This window comes from Notolabrus celidotus, chromosome 23 (assembly GCF_009762535.1).
Source record: "Notolabrus celidotus isolate fNotCel1 chromosome 23, fNotCel1.pri, whole genome shotgun sequence".
NCBI lineage: Eukaryota > Metazoa > Chordata > Actinopteri > Labriformes > Labridae > Notolabrus > Notolabrus celidotus.
In genome coordinates, this window is record NC_048294.1 from 16,722,341 (window position 1) to 16,743,192 (window position 20,852).

The window sequence follows — 20,852 nt, forward strand, 5'->3', positions numbered from 1 at the left end:
CTGCTGCAATAACCAACTTCCCCTTAGTGATCACTACAATTTTAATTAATTCACCAAAATGATCTATTATAATACGCATTAACTAATACAACATAGTGGATAATTTCAACATGTAATCATGAGGGAGAAGTCAGAACAAAATAACTGGCACAATAAAAGTCCTGCTGTCACGAGTAAAAATATTACAATCTGCAGATCTCACTGTGATAATAGTATTTCTGCACAGAATGGGGAATGAAGACGCGCTCTTGGAGGGAGTTCCAGTGGATATAAATGGAAACGTCCAACTGTTCCTCACATTTTGTTCTGTTTGCTTCAAAATTCATGGAACTTTCCTCCAGAGCATGAAAGATGAGCTGCGGGTAATGAGGGTAATACCTCCTACCGAAATATGCAGATAAAACTGTCATTCTGGTGAACTTCACGTCAAACAATATACTAGACATTATTATGACAACATTAGCAGCTTTGAAGTCAGTGGGACCTTTCATACATTATGGTACACAACTTGTTCTCGAAATAAAACTAAGCATTTTATGATTCACAGATTTAGAGCAGGGGTTCCCAAACTTTCCAGCCCACAACCCCCAAAATATAGGTGCCAAAGACTCGTGACCCCACTGTCCCTCAAAGTGATTTAATGTGGCTTCATTTAGCTGGTCTGCAGAAAATAAGCCTACCTATGTGGCATGTGGCTGTGTTTCCTGTGCTGTTGTGAATTAACCTACTGTTAGTGATGCTTTTGATAATTAACTGGAGTCATCTAACAAAAGGAAAGGCAGAAAACTCATTACATTTTCTATTTCAAGGTTTTATTTCAGGTTAAGCCACTATAATATTTTTTTACTATAATGGGTAAAATATACTATTTTTAGGTAACTTAAAAAAAAATTCGGAAGACATTTCAGGACCCCCCCATTTGTTTCTCACGACCCCCCAGGGAGTCCCGACCCACACTTTGGGAACCCCTGATCTAGAGAAGCATGTGACATTGCATCTCCACCAAGCAATCTCTGATGTTAAAATATGAAGCCTCAAGCCTAGGAGACCCCTTTAACACCCATATTAAACTGCTCATTTTTCAATATTATAGCCAGGTACAAAAAGCACAGTTTTGGTCTGAAGAGTCCATTTCTGTATTCTGCTCATCTGTAGTCTGTTGTCCAACTCTGTGGAGAATTAGAGTAGCACAAGATGCTAGCTCGGCTAATACCCATCGTTCACATACAAGTTTAACAAAAATGAAGACTTATTTTGTTGGCTTTGTTTTTCATCGATTTTGAAATTGAGCACATTGTTTTTAACTGAGCAGCTAACTAATATATAGCAGCCCCTCCTGTGTTTGATAATGGTACCTGCATTCAGTGAATCACATCAGCAGAGGGAGACAAACTGGGCACAGACTGTGTGATCATTTACACCTCACTGTGTATCATACAGCAGATATTTTTACCAATATCTTTAAATGTCTGGCCAACTGTTTTTGTTTACGCCTTCAAATGCCATTCATATCATAATACATCGCCAACTTGCATAAATTTACTGATTCTGTAGCTTTATACTAACTTCAGGGAACTTGATATGAGTTTCCCTTTCTGTCATTTAAGAATTTAACTGAAACAATCAACTTCAGCCAGCTCTTGTTTTCTTTATTGTCACATGAAAAGCACTACAGCATATTGAAAATACGATATGTGTTAGCAACTTCGACCCGTGTCTTGATAGTTTTATGTAGAGGCATTACTTCAGCACTTAACAACCAGATTGGCACTGTAGCTGTCAATAATGTAGCTTTACCCCTTTTTATATCATTAAAATAAAAAAAAATAGACTTTGAAGAAATATAAAGACTTAAATCAGGACTATAAGAACTAGCCCAAATGACAGAAAGCATGTTTGGGAAAATGTATCTGAAGTGTATTTTAATTTTATACTTTTTCAAATGTCCCATCTGATTACATGGAGTTGGTGGCTGTTCTGGCCTATACAGCCAGTCGGGAGGGGGAGTCAAATATTTTGGCTTTACTTTTGGGGAGGCCTCCCCCCCCCCACACACACACACACACACACACTGACCTTGTTTGGTGGGAAGAGAATACAGATCAGCTTCCCCCTGTGGCTTCTTTTTCTTCTGGAACACTGTATACAGAGAGCAGCTAATAGTCACATTTCGTATTACACCGCATGTATAAGCTATTTTATACATATTTTGTCGAAGTATGACACAATGTTGGTGCTTATAATATTGCATAACTGCTGCAAGCTGAGCAGACGCTACAGATGTGTCAAGAAAGGTTACTGCTCATGCATTTCACTAATTCCTCCACAAGATGGCATCACATCCTCAACAGTAAACAAGTAGTTTACTGTACTGTAAACCTAAAAAACCCTCCTTTTTAGTGATGCAACAAAAAACACAACCTTATGTAACTGAATGTAAATGTATTATTGATGTAACAGGAATGCAGATTGTTATTCCAGAGCTCCAGTCTGTGTTTCTCTCAGAGAAAAACACACACAGTCAGTTCTGGATCGAATTAGCCGCTCTGAAAGATGCTTTTGGTTTGGAAGTGAGCTGTCAGAATGAAAGGCTACACTGTTTAGCTGTCAGAGGCGGTGGATCTGCGGCTATGTGACCAACGCTGGATTAGAATTCAACATCCACACCCTGCAAGATAATCCCGCCTCTGACTTCTTCCTCCATGACAGCATGTCTCTTTTCCACTTCATGTTCATACACAACCTCTCTTTTTCTCCAACTCATAACACAAGTCAGGCTTTATTCAGATGAAATAGTGAGTGGAGTACTGCTGCAGATGTGTCACATGACTGTAGCTATTACTTTGCCTTGCATTGGAGTGTGTACATTGCTCTCCATGGCTGGTAATTCCACTCTGCTGGATTGGATTTCATTCACATTTCAGCATTTCAGTCTCTTCGAGCTCGAGACGTCGCCGCTAACAAAAGAGAACTCCTCATTATTTCCACTTTGTGCAGTGGTTTCCAATAACTGGCTCCTCTCCTAATCCTCCAGCAAGCCTCATCTCTCCTCTCACATCTCTCTTACTGCGGCAGTGGGAGTGAGGAGCAACAAATAGAAAAAAAAGTGATCCTTGTGTGGTTTGAAGCTTCACTGTCTCAATAGATGGAAACCTCAAAATCCCTCTGCTTCTTTCTCTCGTGCGCTCTGGGGACAAGGACGATGGAAAACATGTGTAATGACTTATTCTGGCTGACTTGGCCTTGGTTTTGGCCAAGATTGGTTGCAGATGGCAGCCCGGTAGTTCCCTCTCTGGTTGGGAGAGCTGTGGAGAGTTCAGTGGTGCACTCAATTTCTGTTTTGCTTTGTAAGTCCCATTGGACGGAGAGTTGGCTCACTGGATGTGAGTGAGCTCAATAAAATGCTGCATTGTGAGGAGAGGGGGAGCCTGTTGCACTGTTTTAATCGTGATGTGTGCTTTTGAATGCACAAGTGTAATGTTATCAGTGTTAATAGCTATATTGTGGATGCATGTTTGCATTAGCGATGGAAAAGAGAAGTCACAGCCCTTTTAATGATTTATGAGCCTTAATAATACCAGTCACTTTTGGATGTTTCATCTTCATGAAATATTCACGCTGCTGAAATTGAACAGTTAGAGGCTGTGGGCTCTTGATGCAGGCAAATGGCTCTTTTCTCTCCCTCTCCTCGCTTTGTTTGTTTTTCAGCACAGAGCGGCCGTGTTCTTGTGGTTTATGGGATCAAAACAAACTGCATCGCAAAAAAAAATTAAAAAAAAGAAAGAAAGAAAAAAGCCTCTCCTGCTCTATTCAGCAGCACTCCACTCCACAATGGCAATGCACATTCCAGGCACTTCCTCCCTCCCACATGATCTCCCCAACTCCCCTTCACATACTGTGCATAACTTAGTGTTGTTTCTACACCAAATCAACTCCATCATGACTGCAGTGTGTGAAAAAATGGGACAACAAAGAGAAACAGGACTTTTTGAGTTACCTTTAGCGATGTAAGGGGTTTTGTCCTCCTTCACCTGGGTGCTCTCAGGCCGAGGAGTGGGTGCTGGTGGGCGATTGGCTGTGGCAACAGCTTTTGTTGGTTTCAGGATGGTGTCATATTCATCATTCACCCCCAGGGGTGTGTAGATATCCTCCTCCTCCTTCTTCTTTTCTTCCTCCTCTCCTCCTTGCTCTGTCTGTACATCTGTCATGGAGGGAGTTCCTTAAGCACAAAATGTTTACTGTACTACAGCTCATAAGTCACGATGAACTTCTGCATGCTTTTTTTTTCTTTTGTTTGTTTGTTTTTTTTCACTTTTGTCATTTCACAGCTAATCGGAAGCAGCGCCACATGGTGCTAGCATCAGCGTGGGGAAAAATATTCAGTGGTCGGAAATGAACAGAAAACCCGGAATAATGATGTGGTAGAAACTAAAAACAATTCCATTACCGCCTTCTCTTCACTTCCCATCAGTTCTGTATCTCACCTGCGGTGCACATCATTTCGTATACGCTGGCATCGCCATCGTCCTCAGCTGGGTTGAACATATTCTGCAACAAGAGAGCATGCAGAAGTGGGTTTAATGCCTCGTCAAAGTCACACAGACACTGCTCAATAGAAGTAACTTCACATTTTGGAGAGAAATGTGCAACAAGTTGTTTAAAGCTCCTGTGAGGAGTTTTAATCTGGTTATGAAACAGGATGGAATCAAAACTAATGTCTCTTGAATGAACTTCAAAAGTAATCAAGGTCATGAGGGACAGGATTGAACATTTTTATATTGTTTTTTTATGCCTTAAACTGCTGCTGCAGGGTAGGTGTTAGACAAGATGACTTACAGCACCTTGCAAAGCAGCCGTTTTTTATAGAGGTTCTCAATGTGTGATACATCTAAATTGTGAGAAATGTTTAGCTGGTTAACAACCGATATGAAAAGCGATGCTTCGTGCAACTGAAAAAAGCAAACAACAATCAAAAACAGGATTGGCTAATTCTATACTTTAATTTTGAATGCCTGTACCCACTGTGAGGAGTTAGGTGTCAGATGATGTGTTTGATAGCATGCTGGGGAAACAGCATTTTTTACTGTTTGCATAGCAAATATTCAAAATAATAATATTTAAAGTAAACCAGGATGAGACTTTGTTGAGTGAACACAATTTACACAGGGACATAATATAATCAGCAAAGAGAAAAGAAGGACCACTTTGTCCAGTGTCTGTTCAGATTGTTGTGCATGTATTCATCATCCAGATCTGTGGCTGTTCATACTCCTCCAAATACAGAGGTGTCAAGTAACAAAGTACAAATACTTTGTTACCTTACTTAAGTAGAAATTTTGGGTATCTATACTTTACTGGAGTAATTATTTTTCAGCCGACTTTTTACTTCTACTCCTTACATTTTCACGCAATTATCTGTACTTACTACTCCTTACATTTTAAAAATAGCCTCGTTACTCCTGTTTCACTTCGGCTTGTTTTCATTCCGACTTGTCATCTTTCAAAAAAACACATTTAAGTACATTGGCATCCCAATAAAGGCTATTGATAACATGCCTGGGAAGTTTGACTTTTTGCACCATTACAATACTTATAGGCAACGAGTCATGATATCTTCCGCTCCATGAAACTTGTTAATGCTCAGTAGTACACATATATGGTTCTTTAATGTATTTGCATTGTACGAAAATATGTTCATTTTCAATGGGCATGAACGTGGCTGAAACAGGTGCAATCCAAATATTCCAACATTAACATATTAATATAATATTATAGTCATTATGGCCTCTAGAAACATGTTGTTTTTGGGAGGTGGGGTAGTGCACTATAGGCCCCTGTGGCGCAGTCTAAGCTTTTGTCCTCAATTGCGTTTTTTTCCCCTTACATTACTTTTACTTTTATACTAATTAGTTTTGAAACCAGTACTTTGACATTTTTACTTGAGTAAAAAGCTTGGGTTGATACTTCAACTTCTACAGAAGTCTTTTTAAACCTTAGTATCTATACTTCTACTTGAGTAATGAATGTGAATACTTTTGACACCTCTGCCAAAATAGTGCACTGTCTGCTTTTATGATGCAGTTGCCTGCCGACTAGTCTAATTAGCTGCACCTGTATGCTTACCTCATAGGAGACATCTTAAACTTGGGTGCTATTGTATGTAACACAAAGTGTGTATCACTTTTGACTTGTTAACTGAGCCACTTGGGAGTATTTAAGAGTGAAACCTGCCATTCTGAAGCACAGTGGTGATGTTTTCTATCCGTGCCACAGCAGGAAGCAGGAAGATGATGCTACAGCTTAACTACGTTGTGCAGGAGGAAACAGATTAGCATGTATTAGAAATACCACAATGTTAATCTATGACCATATTTGCAATTTATGCCTTAACACCAACTGCCTGGTAAAAATTAACTTTTTGTTTCAGTACACAAATACAGTATATTTTGACCATATATGATGTTATTTTTTGGAAGAATGTGAATCACTCCTTGGCTGGCTAACAACGGCTTGTAATCTCATTTTTCCACCTGTATCCTCCTTCCTGTGCACAATGATGACACGTGAAAGCCAGGTGAATTATCCACTAAGCACTTTCGAACACTACAGGCTGATATCTTCCTCTGTGTCAGGCTTTAATATTAAGTGTCTTCATGTCGGATGTGACATAAGTTCACATTATTAATCGCCACTTTATCTGTTCTGACTTCACATGGGGGAAAGCAATTTCAGATCTCTAACAGGCATTAGAGAGGTGTGCTGTAACCCGCCCTACTGGCTAACAGAGAGCAGCTTTTCCCTCTGACAGCAAAGCTGCAGCCGAGTCGGCCCTATTTGCTAATAGCATGCTGAGGGACAGACAGGGGTATGATCAGGGTAATTATGAAATCAGACAATCTTCCCCTTTCAGTCCAAACATATCATTTAGTGAGCAATTCAAGACCCCCGGCTTGATATCTAGGCTGCATTCACAATTAGATGGAGACATGGATGTTTGTTTCTGGCACATTTCAACTTCTGATCAGGATGTGAAGAACTGAAGAGTTGCTTCAACAATTTGTAGTTTGAGATTTTGCTCAGATATTCTCTGACCAGGTTGTATTTCAAATCCAATATTCACTTTAAGATAAAACTTTCAACACACTATAACAGAATACATTTTTATATAATCAGTCATATAATAATGTCCTGTTTTAATATTTGATTCTATCGACAGTTAATAAAGATACTATCTGAATTCAGTAGCAGATATCCTGGTCTGAAATCTTTGCAGAACATGCAAGATACATCTCTCTTTGATCTGACTATCCCCCATATAACCCACCATGCTCTGTGTGCAGTTTCCAGGCAACACAGCCACTCATGACTCAATTACAATATTTGCAAATTACTTATTGGCTGCCATGAATCCATTACTAACAGTGGAGGTTCCTAACAGGCCCAACAGGTAGAAGGGATGGGTTAATTACCCTCACAGCTTGAACATTGAAATATAATAGTTGGATGCTGTGCTTAAGCCCAGTGTGGTATTTTCAGAGGTAATTTCTGGACAGGGAAGGGTATTTATTTACTAACCACAAACGCTAAATCATTTTTACAGATGTCTAAAACTGCAAGAGCCCCAGGCGTTCCAGACAAATTCAGTTTCACTGCTGCAATCCAAGCAGTAGTGCTTCAGACTAAATAGCAGGCATGATTGTGTTAGAGGGGGAACAAATCTCAAGCAAATCTGGTGAAGGATAAGGAGCGTAAGTCTGTTTTCAGCTGCTGAAATGGTCAGTCCACAGGCTGGCCAGTCTGGGCTCTCTATGTCAGCAGGCTGGCAGTATTTTGGTCTCAGGATAAGAGTGTTTGATGTCAGATGCAGATTGCTAAGGGTAACACTGAACCCATCATTTAAGTGCAGAAAAAAAAAACCTGTTCAACTTATCTTTTGCCGTGAGAAATTATATGTTCAGCTCAGCAGGCAAAGAAACGCTTCACACTTCTATTAGACTATTCTGAATCTGTAAAGTGATAACTTCAGAGTTAATTTCACACCAAACATATAATACTGAAGTTTGAATAACAAACCAAAGGTTATCAACAGTTATGCTAGCAGCTCATTGTGGCTGTAAAACGTTACACATGTTCAAGCTAATGAATGCCTAAACAATGCCATTGCTCAAATGCTGATGTTTAAACAGAGTGTGTACACAAGAAGTGAAATTAGACTCCCTGTTTTAAAAGTAACCCAATGAGAAAGTGTGTTAAAATTGTGTGTTTTTTTTTTTTAAAGTGTGCATTCTTTCGGACCGCCAACAGACGGAGACTCTAAGTAAATGAGCAGTAACTTCAGGGTTCTTCGAGTGTCCACATTAGGCTGGCGCTTTAAGCCAATGAAACCCAGTTAGAGCCCCCATTACAGAAAAATTCTAATTTTTAATCAGGATTAAACCTGTTTCCAGCCTGGTACAAAGCATGGTTTTGGTTGCTACAACTCAATTCTCTGTAACTACCGCACAAAGTCCACCTCTTTGCCTGTTACTACATTAGCCAGAAGTTAGATGGAGTTAGTGTTTCCAATATGGGGACTGCAATTTTTGGGCTTCATAACGCCCTTTCAGAGACCAATTGGTGACGTTAATGAGACTATGTCCATGTTTTGTAAAAGAAGTCTATAGGTGAAAAGTAACCCTTCTTCTCACTTGTTTGATTACCTCAGTAAACATTTTTCCCCAAAAGATGCTGGTCTCAATATCCGGCTTGGAGATGAAACTTTCGGCCATTTCTGCACATAGCAGCATTTCCAGCCCCGCCTCCTACTGTTTCTCTTTTCTGATCTTTTGACAATATTCATTTGCAGTACATTTATAAAGACTCTCCAATAGCTACCAGAGTTATTTAATAATACTTCTTAAAAATACTTCACTTGATATTACGCAATCAACACAGCTGATCCGCATGTTGATGAAACTTGTCAATGAGATTTTGGGCGATCCAAAACTATTATGGCACAGAATGACAGCAGCATCCAACTGCATATACGTTTTAAACAGCCTTATAAGATAGTCAAGATGTCCCCCTTCATAATCACATTAACAGGACGGACATACTGTACTACTTGACCTCTCTCACTCTTTCTCTGACCACCTGCAGCAAGTGGGTGCATGTGTTAGGCGTTGCAAGTTGAGGGTCATAGAGCGGCCAGAGATGTCTAAACTATCATGGATGGTGATCTTAATGGATAAAAAAGAACAATGCAAAAATAGTCCAATCCTCAGTAGGATATGTCATCTTAAAGCTGGGGTTCGTAGTCAGATTTAGGGGGGGTTAGATGGAGTCCTGAGGAAATGCTACATTCAAGCTTATGCTAGTTTTCCATGGCTACCAACCCTAGCTTTAAAAAAACGGATTATCTGAAATAAAAGCAACAACATTTTAGAAAACGGGTCAGTTGTTCAGACAATCTCACAATTAAGCAAAACATTTGTCTAGCCAGAGGGTTTCATCAACTGGTGGCCATGAATTTGTAAAAACCATTCAATCAGGTTGGTTGCAAAGCGGTTTGCAAGGGAAGCAGCAATTGCAGGCAGGCTAAAGCAGTTTAAATAGAATGCCCATTTGGCTATTTCTCCAATTGTATGCACAGATTTAATCAGCTGAGCTGTCAACTGAAGGAGGCTAGTGTAAAGAGCAGCTGATATACTGTGGGCCGAGCTTGACTTCATGGTCTGGCTGAACTAATGCTATGCTCACTTTGATGGCAGTCTATCCAGTAGTGGTAGTTTCAGTATGCATTCTGGAGAAAGAGGTGGACATTGCTATCCCTTTGGTGACCTAGCTTTAAACCAAGTCAAGGAGATCATTTAAGGTAACATTTGAGCTATCCGTCTAAATGCTGCTTTTAACCTAAGGGATGAAAACTGTTTCTTTGTCTCAGTTATCATGACCATATCATTCAAATGATAATCAAATCAGTTTGCAGTGTGCTGTCACTGCCCATGCAAACAGAACATGCAAATGAAGCTCAGTGGAATCAGTGAATCCCTGGACAAGAGTATAGGATGCCTCTAATTTGGATGAGCTTATACTGTACACACAGCATGCAGCACACAGTTCACTCTTTGTAGACTTTGGAGGATCATTGATTTCAAGCTAATTTGTATTTACATCTGAGAGCGCACACAGGAACTTGGTTGCAAAGGAGTCCTTGAAATGCCAAATCTGTGGCCCAGCATAAGAAGGAAATATAAAATTAAATAAGAATAATGTGTTTGTGTTACTAGTCATTATGAGTAAACAATTTTGCAGTGTCAGGACATAAACACTGTACGAGCATTTTTTCTATATTTGTATTCTTGTTATGCTCTCCCTGAATAATTCAGTCTTCCCCTCTGGAGCAGTTCACAGCTAATTAACAAAGAAGTGCGGTGCCAGGGCGGACTAGTGGATCTGACGCAGGCCCTGTGAGTGATTCAGCCTGTGTACGAAGCAAGGGACCGATCCATCTAGGATTTATTGACAGAGTGCTGCTACCCGGACGCCCAAATCACTGATGCATCATGGGTTGATTAATTGGAGGTGGGAGGGGGGGAATGCTGCAGATGAGTTAATGAAAATGCCAAGCAAAAAAAAAAAAAAGAGCAAGAACAAAGCCCGATGCCACAATGCTGACTCTTACCCTTCCACTGAGCACCACACAAAGAGCAGTATGTCTATAGTTTGAGCTGTCAGGTTAAATTTTAATTACCCTTCAAGAAAAACCACAAAGAAATGTCAATGTGGTATCTGTCTGTTTTGTTACAACTGTAGGCTTGTAGATGTCCCTGTGGGGCGACCTCTGTTTGACTCGGCTGCTCCTCTGTCGGCTTACACTCTCACAGCGAGCACTTTGGCTCACTAGAGCGATCTGATCAAACCTTGCTACATCTGCAGTCACTCTCAATTAGCAGCGTTGCTAGGGGGGATTAATACATTTGCAACAGCTGTTGGAGTGTCTAAGTTTCCCTAGAGGGGGGAATTCTCTATATGTCGATCCAGGCCTTCAAAGGAGGAAAAGTGTTGTCAGTATTGTAAGAGCAGATAGGAGAAGAGAGCAGAGATTTCCCAGGAATGAATGAGCACTATCTGTTACAAACTGATGTCATTTATAAGAAATTCAACGGCTGAAACAAGCTTTAGATAAGAAAATATTTCTGGGTAAATACAATTAATTTGGAATTGTGGTCTGGAATTTCCCTTCTTCAAAGTTTTGCCACAACCCTGATATGTTATAGACGCAAAAAGTTATGTTTGGAGCATGACAAATTGATTAATCCTTGGTGCGTGAGATAAATTTAAGCAACTTGTTACTTGTTTCCATGCCAATACCTTCATACCAGATTGTTTGCCACATTTTAAAACTACTTTAAACTTCACTGAACTTTTCTTGCACACGTAGTTCTGCACATCCAAAAATTTGAGACCCATTTTTCATTTAATTTGCATATTATTCCTTTCTAGCGTCCTAAAAACTAGCGTAATGTAATTTTGTTATATGGGCCGTGTAAACTGACAGTAAAGAGCAGCTCTACACTAGGAACTGCTGACATTGGAGCTGTTAAACTGGGGTCGTTTAAGGGGGGCACGTCTACCTACTTAGCAGATGGGGCGGCTGTGGCTCAGTGGTAGAGTCGGTCGTCTCACAATCAAAAGGTCAGGGGTTCGGTCCTAAACCCTGCTGTCTACATGCCAAAGTGTCCCTGGGCAAGACACTTAACCCCAAACTGCCCTGGTGGCTGTTCCATTGGTGAGTGTGAATGGGATTAGTCAAAACTGATGGGCTATACATAGCAGCCGCTGCCATCAGTGTCGGAATGTGGTGTGAATGGGTGAATTTGACATGTAATTTTAAAGTGCTTTGAATGGTCAGAAGACTAGAACAAGCCTTATACAAACATGGTCCATTTACCTTCTTCTCATATACAACTTGGATTAAAAACTGAGTGCCATGTGTTTTTCAGTACTGCCTGAATTAATTTTTGATGCCGTGGTACAGTTCCTAGTACCTGTAACAAGAGCTTCAAATATTCATACCTAAAGCAACAGCACCCTATTATTTCTAGGGATGGGCATGTTAAATCAACTAAACACGTAAACTTCCTAACCCTCGCTAGTCGGCGCCAGAATAATTAGTCCGTTAAATTAATAATTAAGATTTTTATCATTGTAAGTCAAATTGCCAATTTGACATAGTGTATCTGGAGACTGTGTGATTCAGTTTTTAGCATGTTAAATAATGATTGCTCAATTTTGCTGTTTCAGGAGTGTTTTGGTACCTTCAAACTACTCATTGACTCATAAGTTAAATTTCCGATTGAAGGACGGGGAGATTTATTGGTTCAGAATAACCCTAATTCAGGGTTCCCACGCGTCCTGGAAAACCTGGAAAACCTGGAAAACAGTTGACCAGTTTTCCAGTACTGGAAAACACCTGGAAAATGGGAGAAAAAGTCAAATGTCCTGGAAAATCACATAGAGTCCTGGAAAATGATTCCAACATGGCTGCCTGCAACCTGACCCTATTAACAAAACACATCCCCATTCATTGAAAGTTGAGTGCACGCTGTGCTGGAAAAGGCAGCGACACTGCACAACTTTTTTCACATCTTTTCTCCTTCACTTCATAATCATGAATTCACAGAAAACGGGGGTATATTGTTTATGTTTTATGGTACATTTGGCTCAATTACCGTACTCTAGCTCAGTTGTTCTCAAAGTGGGGTCCTGGGACCCCTGGGGGTCTGCGAACCATAGCGTGGGGGTCCGTGAAATAATTTGAATACATTTCTAATAAATTATAAAATTGTGCTGTGTCATTACAAAACAAAATACACCATTGTTATGATACCATTTGGTGGCTCGAAGGGATATGTGAGTGCTACAGTTAATTTTCTGAAAGCGTTTAAGATCAATTACTTGAAAAGTATAAATGCTGTCATGTTGAGTCCACAAGGAATGAAATGACCCTCTGTTTTAAAGTATACAAGTGGTATTTACTTGATTCAAATTGAAGTGTTATCTGTTTATCACTATGGTACAGGTCTGAAGTATTTACATTGATACGTTTTACAATACAAATAGTTCCAAGGGCAACTAAGAGTGCAAATGGTAGTAAGCATGTGCTTTAGTGATGGGAAGTTGGGCTCTTTTCAGAGAGCAGGCTCTTTTGACTCAGCTCCCAAAGAAGAGCCGGCTCTTTCGACTCCCGAACGGCTCTTAATTTAGGATCTTTTGTAGCCGTGTATTTTACCTTAACTTTGCAAAAACTAATGGTTTGTGTGTTGAAAACCCTTTTACGTACACTGTTTTTATGAGAAGCTTTATAATTGCCCAATTGTGTGCATTTATTCTGTTACAAAATCATTATCACCCTGATCCTAGGGTTATGATTAGGGTTAGGGTTATGATTAGGGTTAGGGTTAGGGCTGTCAAAATTGCTCCAAAATGACGTTCGAATATTCGCTCTAAAAAAATCCCATAGGTTCGAACCATTCAAATATCTATATTTGCGCATTATGTCAATAACAGGTGGACAAACTAATACAAGGAGACATAACTACTTGTATATGTATTTTTATTTAAGATATAACATGCCTAAAACATACCTACACATTACAAAACAAGTAAATTACCTAATGGTCTATACCGTGACACTTTTAAGACCTTAGACCTCTCACTCGTTCGCTTGCCCCCCTCTCTGTGCGCAATGCGCTGCGTGAGTGCTGAACAAGACTTGTGCGAGCAATTAAAGGTCCCCACTCTTGTCCCTAATATAGGCAGGCTTCATTCAGTGATTGAAGCAAATATCATTAACATTAATTGAAGTTAAAAACGAAAAAGTAGTCCACTTACATTCTTGGCGCTTGTGTAAACAAAGAGGAAAAGCTGCATTTTATCCCAGTGTCACTGATTGTCGGGCTCTTTTAGTCCACTGTCAATGTAGGGTCTTAGGCCTGACAGGTCATTTGTCAAAAACACAAGACAGTCCACATGTGAAGAGGCCAGATCTCTTTTTATTCACTATGTTCCAAACGGAGGAAAAGACGCATTCAGAGCGCACTGAGGATCCGGGGACGGAAGGATTTCTCTCTGCCGTCTGCTTCACGCTGTGCATGTGGGACTCCTGTGACCTGTCCCTGACCTGTCATGCAGTGCGCCCACTCGCAAAGCAGCCACCGATGTGTTTTTTTCCACAGTTGAATATTAATTTTCACAATCGAATCTCTGTTTTTTTTTAAATATTCAAATATATATTCGAATTTAGAATATTCGTTGACAGCCCTAGTTAGGGTTGTGATTAGGGTTAGGGTTGGAGTTAGGGATAGGGTTGTGATTAGGGTTAGGGTTGGGGTTGTGATAAGGGGTTAGGATTGTGATTAGCGTTAGGGTTGTGATTAGGGTTAGGTTTGGGATTAGGGTTAGGGTTGTGATTAGGGTTAGGGTTGTGATTAGGGATATGGTTAGGGTTGTGATTAGGGTTGGGGTTAGGGTTGTGATTAGGGTTAGGGTTGGGGTTAGGGTTGGGGTTAGGGTTAGGGTTGTAATTAGGGTTGGGGTTAGGGTTGGATTGGGGTTGGATTGGGGTTGGGGTTGGGGTTAGGGTTAGGGTTAGGGTTGTGATTAGGGTTAGGGTTGTGATTAGGGTTAGGGTTGGGGTTAGGGTTAGGGTTGGATTGGGGTTGGGGTTGGGGTTAGGGTTAGGGTTAGGGTTGTGATTAGGGTTAGGGTTAGGGTTGTGATTAGGGTTAGGGTTGGGGTTAGGGTTGTGATTAGGGTTAGGGTTGTGATTAGGGTTAGGGTTGTGATTAGGGTTAGGGTTGGGGTTTGGGTTAGGGTTGTGATTAGGGTTAGGGTTGTGATTAGGGTTAGGGTTGGGGTTTGGGTTAGGGTTGTGATTAGGGTTAGGGTTGTGATTAGGGTTAGGGTTGGGGTTAGGGTTAGGGTTGTGATTAGGGTTAGGGTTAGGATTAGGGTTGTGATTAGGGTTAGGGTTGTGATTAGGGTTAGGGTTGGGGTTAGGGTTAGGGTTGGGGTTAGGATTAGGGTTAGATTTAGAACCAGAACTAAATTTAAGCATACAGAACCAGAACCAAACTCATGCAAACAGAACCAGAATCCAACTCAACCAGAATCGAACAAGAACCGAACAAGAACCGAACAAGAACCGAACCAGAACAGAACCAGAACCCTACCAGAACTGAACCAGAACCAAACAAGAACCGAACCAGAACAAAACCGAACCAAAACCGAACAAGAACCGAACCAGAACCGAACCAGAACCGTAGCAGAACTGAACCAGAACCAAACCGGAACTGAACCAGAACCGAACCAGAACCGAACCTAACCAGAACCGTATCAGAACCGAACCAGAACCGAACCGGAACCGAACGAGACTTGAACCAAAACCAAACCAGAACCGAACTAGACCCGAACCAGAACCGAACCAGAACCGTACCAGAACTTAACCAGAACCGAACCGAACCAGAACCATACCAGAACCATACCAGAACCATACCAGAACCATACCAGAACCATACCAGAACCGATCCAGAACCATACCAGAACCGAATCAGATTTGAAGCAGAATCGAACCAGAACAAAACCAAACCAGAACCATACCAGAACAGAACCAGAACCAAACCAAAACCATACCAGAACAGAACCAGAACCGAACTCAAGCAAACTGAACCAAAACCAGAACCAAACTCATGCAAACAGAACCAGAATCAAACTCAACCAGAACCGAACAAGAACCGAACTAGAACCGAACCAGACCCGAACCAGAACGGAACCAGAACCCTACCAGAACTTAACCAGAACCAAACAAGAACCGATCCAGAACAAAACCGAACAAGAACCGAACCAAAACCGGACCAGACCCGAAGCAGACCTGAACTAGACCCGAACCAGAACTGAACAAGAACCATATCAGAACCGAACCAGAAACGAACCGAACTAGAACCGAACGAGACTTGAACCAGAACCAAACCAGCACCGAACCAGAACCAAACCAGAACCATACCAGAACCATACCAGAACCGAACCAGACTTGAACCAGAATCGAACCAGAACAGAACCAGAACCGTACCAGAACCAAACCTGAACCGAACCAGACTTGAACCAGAATAGAACCAAAACCATGTTTATGTCCTGACACTGCAAAATTGTACTCATAATGATTAGTAACACAAAAACATTATTCTTATTTAATTTTATATTCCTTGTTATGCTGGGCCACAGATTTGGCATTTCAAGGACTCCTTTGCAACCAAGTTCCTGTGTGCGCTCTCAGATGTAAATACAAATTAGCTTGAAATCAATGATCCTCCAAAGTCTACAAAGAGTGAACTGTGTGCTGCATGCTGTGTGTACAGTATAAGCTCATCCAAATTAGAGGCATCCTATACTCTTGTCCAGGGATTCACTGATTCCACTGAGCTTCATTTGCATGTTCTGTTTGCATGGGCAGTGACAGCACACTGCAAACTGATTAGATTATCATTTGAATGATATGGTCATGATAACTGAGACAAAGAAACAGTTTTCATCCCTTAGGTTAAAAGCAGCATTTAGACGGATAGCTCAAATGTTACCTTAAATGATCTCCTTGACTTTGTTTAAAGCTAGGTCACCAAAGGGATAGCAATGTCCACCTCTTTCTCCAGAATGCATACTGAAACTACCACTACTGGATAGACTGCCATCAAAGTGAGCATAGCATTAGTTCAGCCAGACCATGAAGTCAAGCTCGGCCCACTGTATATCAGCTGCTCTTTACACTAGCCTCCTTCAGTTGACAGCTCAGCTGATTAAATCTGTGCATACAATTGGAGAAATAGCCAAATGGGCATTCTATTTAAACTGCTTTAGCCTGCCTGCAATTGCTGCTTCCCTTGCAAACCGCTTTGCAACCAACCTGACTGAATGTTTTTTACAAATTCATGGCCACCAGTTGATGAAACCCTCTGGCACATGTTTTGCTTAATTGTAAGATTGTCTGAACAACTGACCCGTTTTCTAAAATGTTGCTTTTATTTCAGATAATCCGTTTTTTTAAAGCTAGGGTTGGTAGCCATGGAAAACTAGCATAAGCTTGAATGTAGCATTTCCTCAGGACTCCATCTAACCCCCCCTAAATCTGACTACCAACCCCAGCTTTAAGATGAAATATCCTACTGAGGATTGGACTATTTTTGCATTGTTCTTTTCTATCCATTAAGATCACCATCCATGATAGTTTAGACATCTCTGGCCGCTCTATGACCCTCAACTTGCAACGCCTAACACATGCACCCACTTGCTGCAGGTGGTCAGAGAAAGAGTGAGAGAGGTCAAGTAGTACAGTATGTCCGTCCTGTTAATGTGATGATGAAGGGGGACATCTTGACTATCTTATAAGGCTGTTTAAAACGTATATGCAGTTGGATGCTGCTGTCATTCTGTGCTATAATAGTTTTGGATCGCCCAAAATCTCATTGACAAGTTTCATCAACATGCAGATCAGCTGTGTTGATTGCGTAATATCAAGTGAAGTATTTTTAAGAAGTATTATTAAATAACTCTGGTAGCTATTGGAGAGTCTTTATAAATGTACTGCAAATGAATATTGTCAAAAGATCAGAAAAGAGAAACAGTAGGATGCGGGGCTGGAAATGCTGCTATGTGCAGAAATGGACGAAAGTTTCATCTCCAAGCTGGATATTGAGACCAGCATCTTTTGGGGAAAAATGTTTACTGAGGTAATCAAACTCAACCAGAACCGAACCAGACCCGAACTAGAACCGAACCAGACCCGGACCAGAACAGAACCAGAACCATACCAGAACCATACCAGAACCATACCAGAACCGAACCAGAACCGTATCAGAACCGAACCAGAACCGAACCAGAACCGTACCAGAACCAAACCAGAACCGAACCAGACTTGAACCAGAATCGAACCAGAACAGAACCGAACCAGAACCGAACCAGAACAGAACCGAACCAGAACCGAACCAGAACCATACCAGAACAGAACCAGAACAGAAGCAGAACCAAACTCAAGCAAACTGAACCAAAACCAGAACCAAACTCAAGCAAACAGAACCAGAACCAAGTCAGGTAAACAGAAACAGAACCAACTGAAGCAAACTGAACCAGAACCAAACTTGAACAAACAGAACCAGAACCAGAACCAAACTCAAGCAAACAGAACCAGAACCAAACTCTAGCAAACATTATTAACGTCCTCAGGTTGGCATTGAGAAAAATCAGATGCCTCAGCTTGGATGGGCTGATCTGATTTCTCCTCTCAGTGAGTATTTGCCCGGTCTTCAAGAAGACTCTCTCTGAAGGAACAGATGAAGCCAGGATACACAGCCTCCCCTCCATCACCTGTATCCTATATCCTCACATGTGATTGGCCGCATGGCCGCCATGCTGACCAATCAAAACAAAGTTCTGCTGTGAGCAGAGCAGGGGCTGAGCACTGTGAGAGCTAAGCAGAGAAAGGACAAAACTGGGAGCCGGCTCTCTCTTGATGCGAGCCGGCTCCTCTGATTCACTATAAAGCATCGGCTCTCAGAGCCGCAGCTTTTGATCATGACACATCACTAATGTGCTTAATCTGTGTTACAATTATGAGGGGGCCATGGACAATTTTCTCACCTGTAAGGGGTCCCTGGTTTGAGAACCCCTGCTCTAGCTAGTAGGAGTGCAAACTCCCGATAGTGAAAACAAACGGAACAAAAAGAGCGACACAGCTGCACAGAAACTCCACGTTGTAGACATCGCTGATCATGATAGACATCACCATGCAAGAAGTTTATTTTTTTAAATCACTGAGAGATCTTCAAATACAGAGTGCATCTTTACACCGGTGCGATTTTTTCAGAGTTTACAGTAACTCAAATAAAAAAACCTGACATTTGCTTTGTTTTATATCGACCACTTAGCAGGATCAATATCAGGATTAAGCAGGAATATTTTGAGTCTGAGTTGAGTTGAGAAACATTTGTGGCCATTTTTGTCATTCAGATCTATTTAGGTCATTAAAGCACTGATCCTCTGATCATTATTATTATTTATTTATTTCAGTAAGGCAGCTTCCTGATTCCTTTGCAGGCTCTTATGTTTTTTTCTTAGCTCATTTTATATTTTTTGAGAAAAGAGAAAGCTGAGATGAGAGTTACCCATCATTGTTACTTGGTTGCACTAATAAAGTGAAGTGCTGTACATCTGTGGTTGCATTATTCTATTATCAATTTGCCATCATTTTTAAGTATGTAAGAGATGATTTCATTGATAGCCATAGACTACATGTCTTTCAATGTAGACTTCCACTGAGAGGAACGTATTAGACTATTTAGGAACTAAATTAGGAACTAAATTTAGACGGTCATACCAGCTTGATCATCAATGAAAATGTCCTGGAAATGTCCTGGAAAATGATCTCTGGATAAGAGTGGGAACCCTGCTAATTATTCAATCAGAATTTGTGTTTGAATAAGAAATTCTGATCATTGTACATTACTAGCCATATTAAATTGAAATATTTTCAAGATGATTATTTTTCTGTCCTGCAACAGGCAGTGATCTCCCCTTTGTTTTTCACTTTTCAAAAAATGGTTACAGTCTGAATCAAACAACCAATCAGGATTGGTTTTAACATTTTTGGATGTATATTGGCTGTCAGTGTTTTGAAAGTGGGTTGAATTATTTTTAGAACTCATCTATTTTGAAGATATTAAGAACAAGAGTTATGCATAGATTTGCATAATTAGGGGCATGGTCAAGTTGCCCTGCAAGCAGGCGTGATAAAGTTGTTTGTAAGAAGGCTTACAGCCGGCACAGGGTCAGAAGCTTCTAGGTAGCATGAGCAAATAAATCAAAGGCGGGGGTGGTAACGCAGGATTTTGGCTGTCACAAAAACACCATCAGACAAAACTAAACATACTTTAAAACACAAATAAACACTGTCATATTTACCTAACTTCCATTTTGCATAGAACAAACTCACACAGGCAAATTCTGAGGGACTGTTAGTGTATGTCTTCTCCATACAAAAGGGATCATGCCCAGACAAAGGTTATTGTTTCTTTTATTGTGTTTATGTGTTTTGTTGATTATTTGGTAGATACAGCAGAACTGATGGAGGGGTTTCAGTCTTACAACCTGGCTACACCACTGGGTATCATGTCTTTCACACAGAGATAATGTCCTCACTGCCTAATGAAATTAGCATTGGAAAAAAAACCATTATAATACAAGTGTCCTTCCGGTTTATCAAACAAATGAATGCACATGCATGCCAGGGAGCTATTAAACGTGTTGCTCTGGTGTTCCAAAATCTACACAGTAAAATAAGGTCTTCAGAGGGGAGAGGCTCCTCATGTTTACACAAGAAAATGGAAGCCATTACGCAAGAGAATCTCAACATTAGTGGCTGCGATAATTGTCTGAATGTATGCAGACGACCCAGTGCTGTGAGCCACTGTGCATGCATGAACAAACAGCCTTTCTAGTCTCTGCAGGGGTGTTCCATTAGAAACCTTGCAGGCCAAACACATTCAGGAGAAGAGGGGTGGGAGGGTTACCATCAATCCGCTGGCTGCGACATGAGCTGGATGAAAAGACACTTGTTAGGAGGCGACCTGACATACAGGTCGCTCTTGCCTCTCTCCACCTTTCCATCCTCTCCATTCTGTTCATTATTGATAAAGCAGCACTCACTCAGAGTCCTAACGCTATATTGGTGTGCGTTATAGCATTGCTGAGTGCTGCACTGGTTCCCGCGGCTGTGAAGTCTCACAAGCTAAGGTGCATTGTGTTGTTTTTCTCAGCTGTCAGCG

General features: G+C 40.9%; 1 protein-coding gene and 1 long non-coding RNA gene across 7 annotated transcripts in view; one reads left to right on the plus strand and one right to left on the minus strand.

Annotated features, from left to right (window-relative positions):
• LOC117807396 overlaps positions 1–20,852 on the plus strand; it is a 67,675-nt gene that overhangs the window by 40,339 nt on the left and 6,484 nt on the right. The gene's annotated exons all lie outside the window — the stretch shown is intronic.
• The window catches only part of LOC117807395 (B-cell scaffold protein with ankyrin repeats-like), a 34,686-nt gene that overhangs the window by 6,765 nt on the left and 7,069 nt on the right, over positions 1–20,852 (minus strand). The window contains exons 8-10 of the mRNA XM_034676676.1: positions 4,485–4,548; positions 3,998–4,219; positions 2,077–2,139 (exon numbers count right to left, since the gene is read on the minus strand). Of these exons, the coding sequence (XP_034532567.1) occupies positions 2,077–2,139; positions 3,998–4,219; positions 4,485–4,548 (349 nt within the window). The remainder of the gene's footprint in view (positions 1–2,076; positions 2,140–3,997; positions 4,220–4,484; positions 4,549–20,852) is intronic.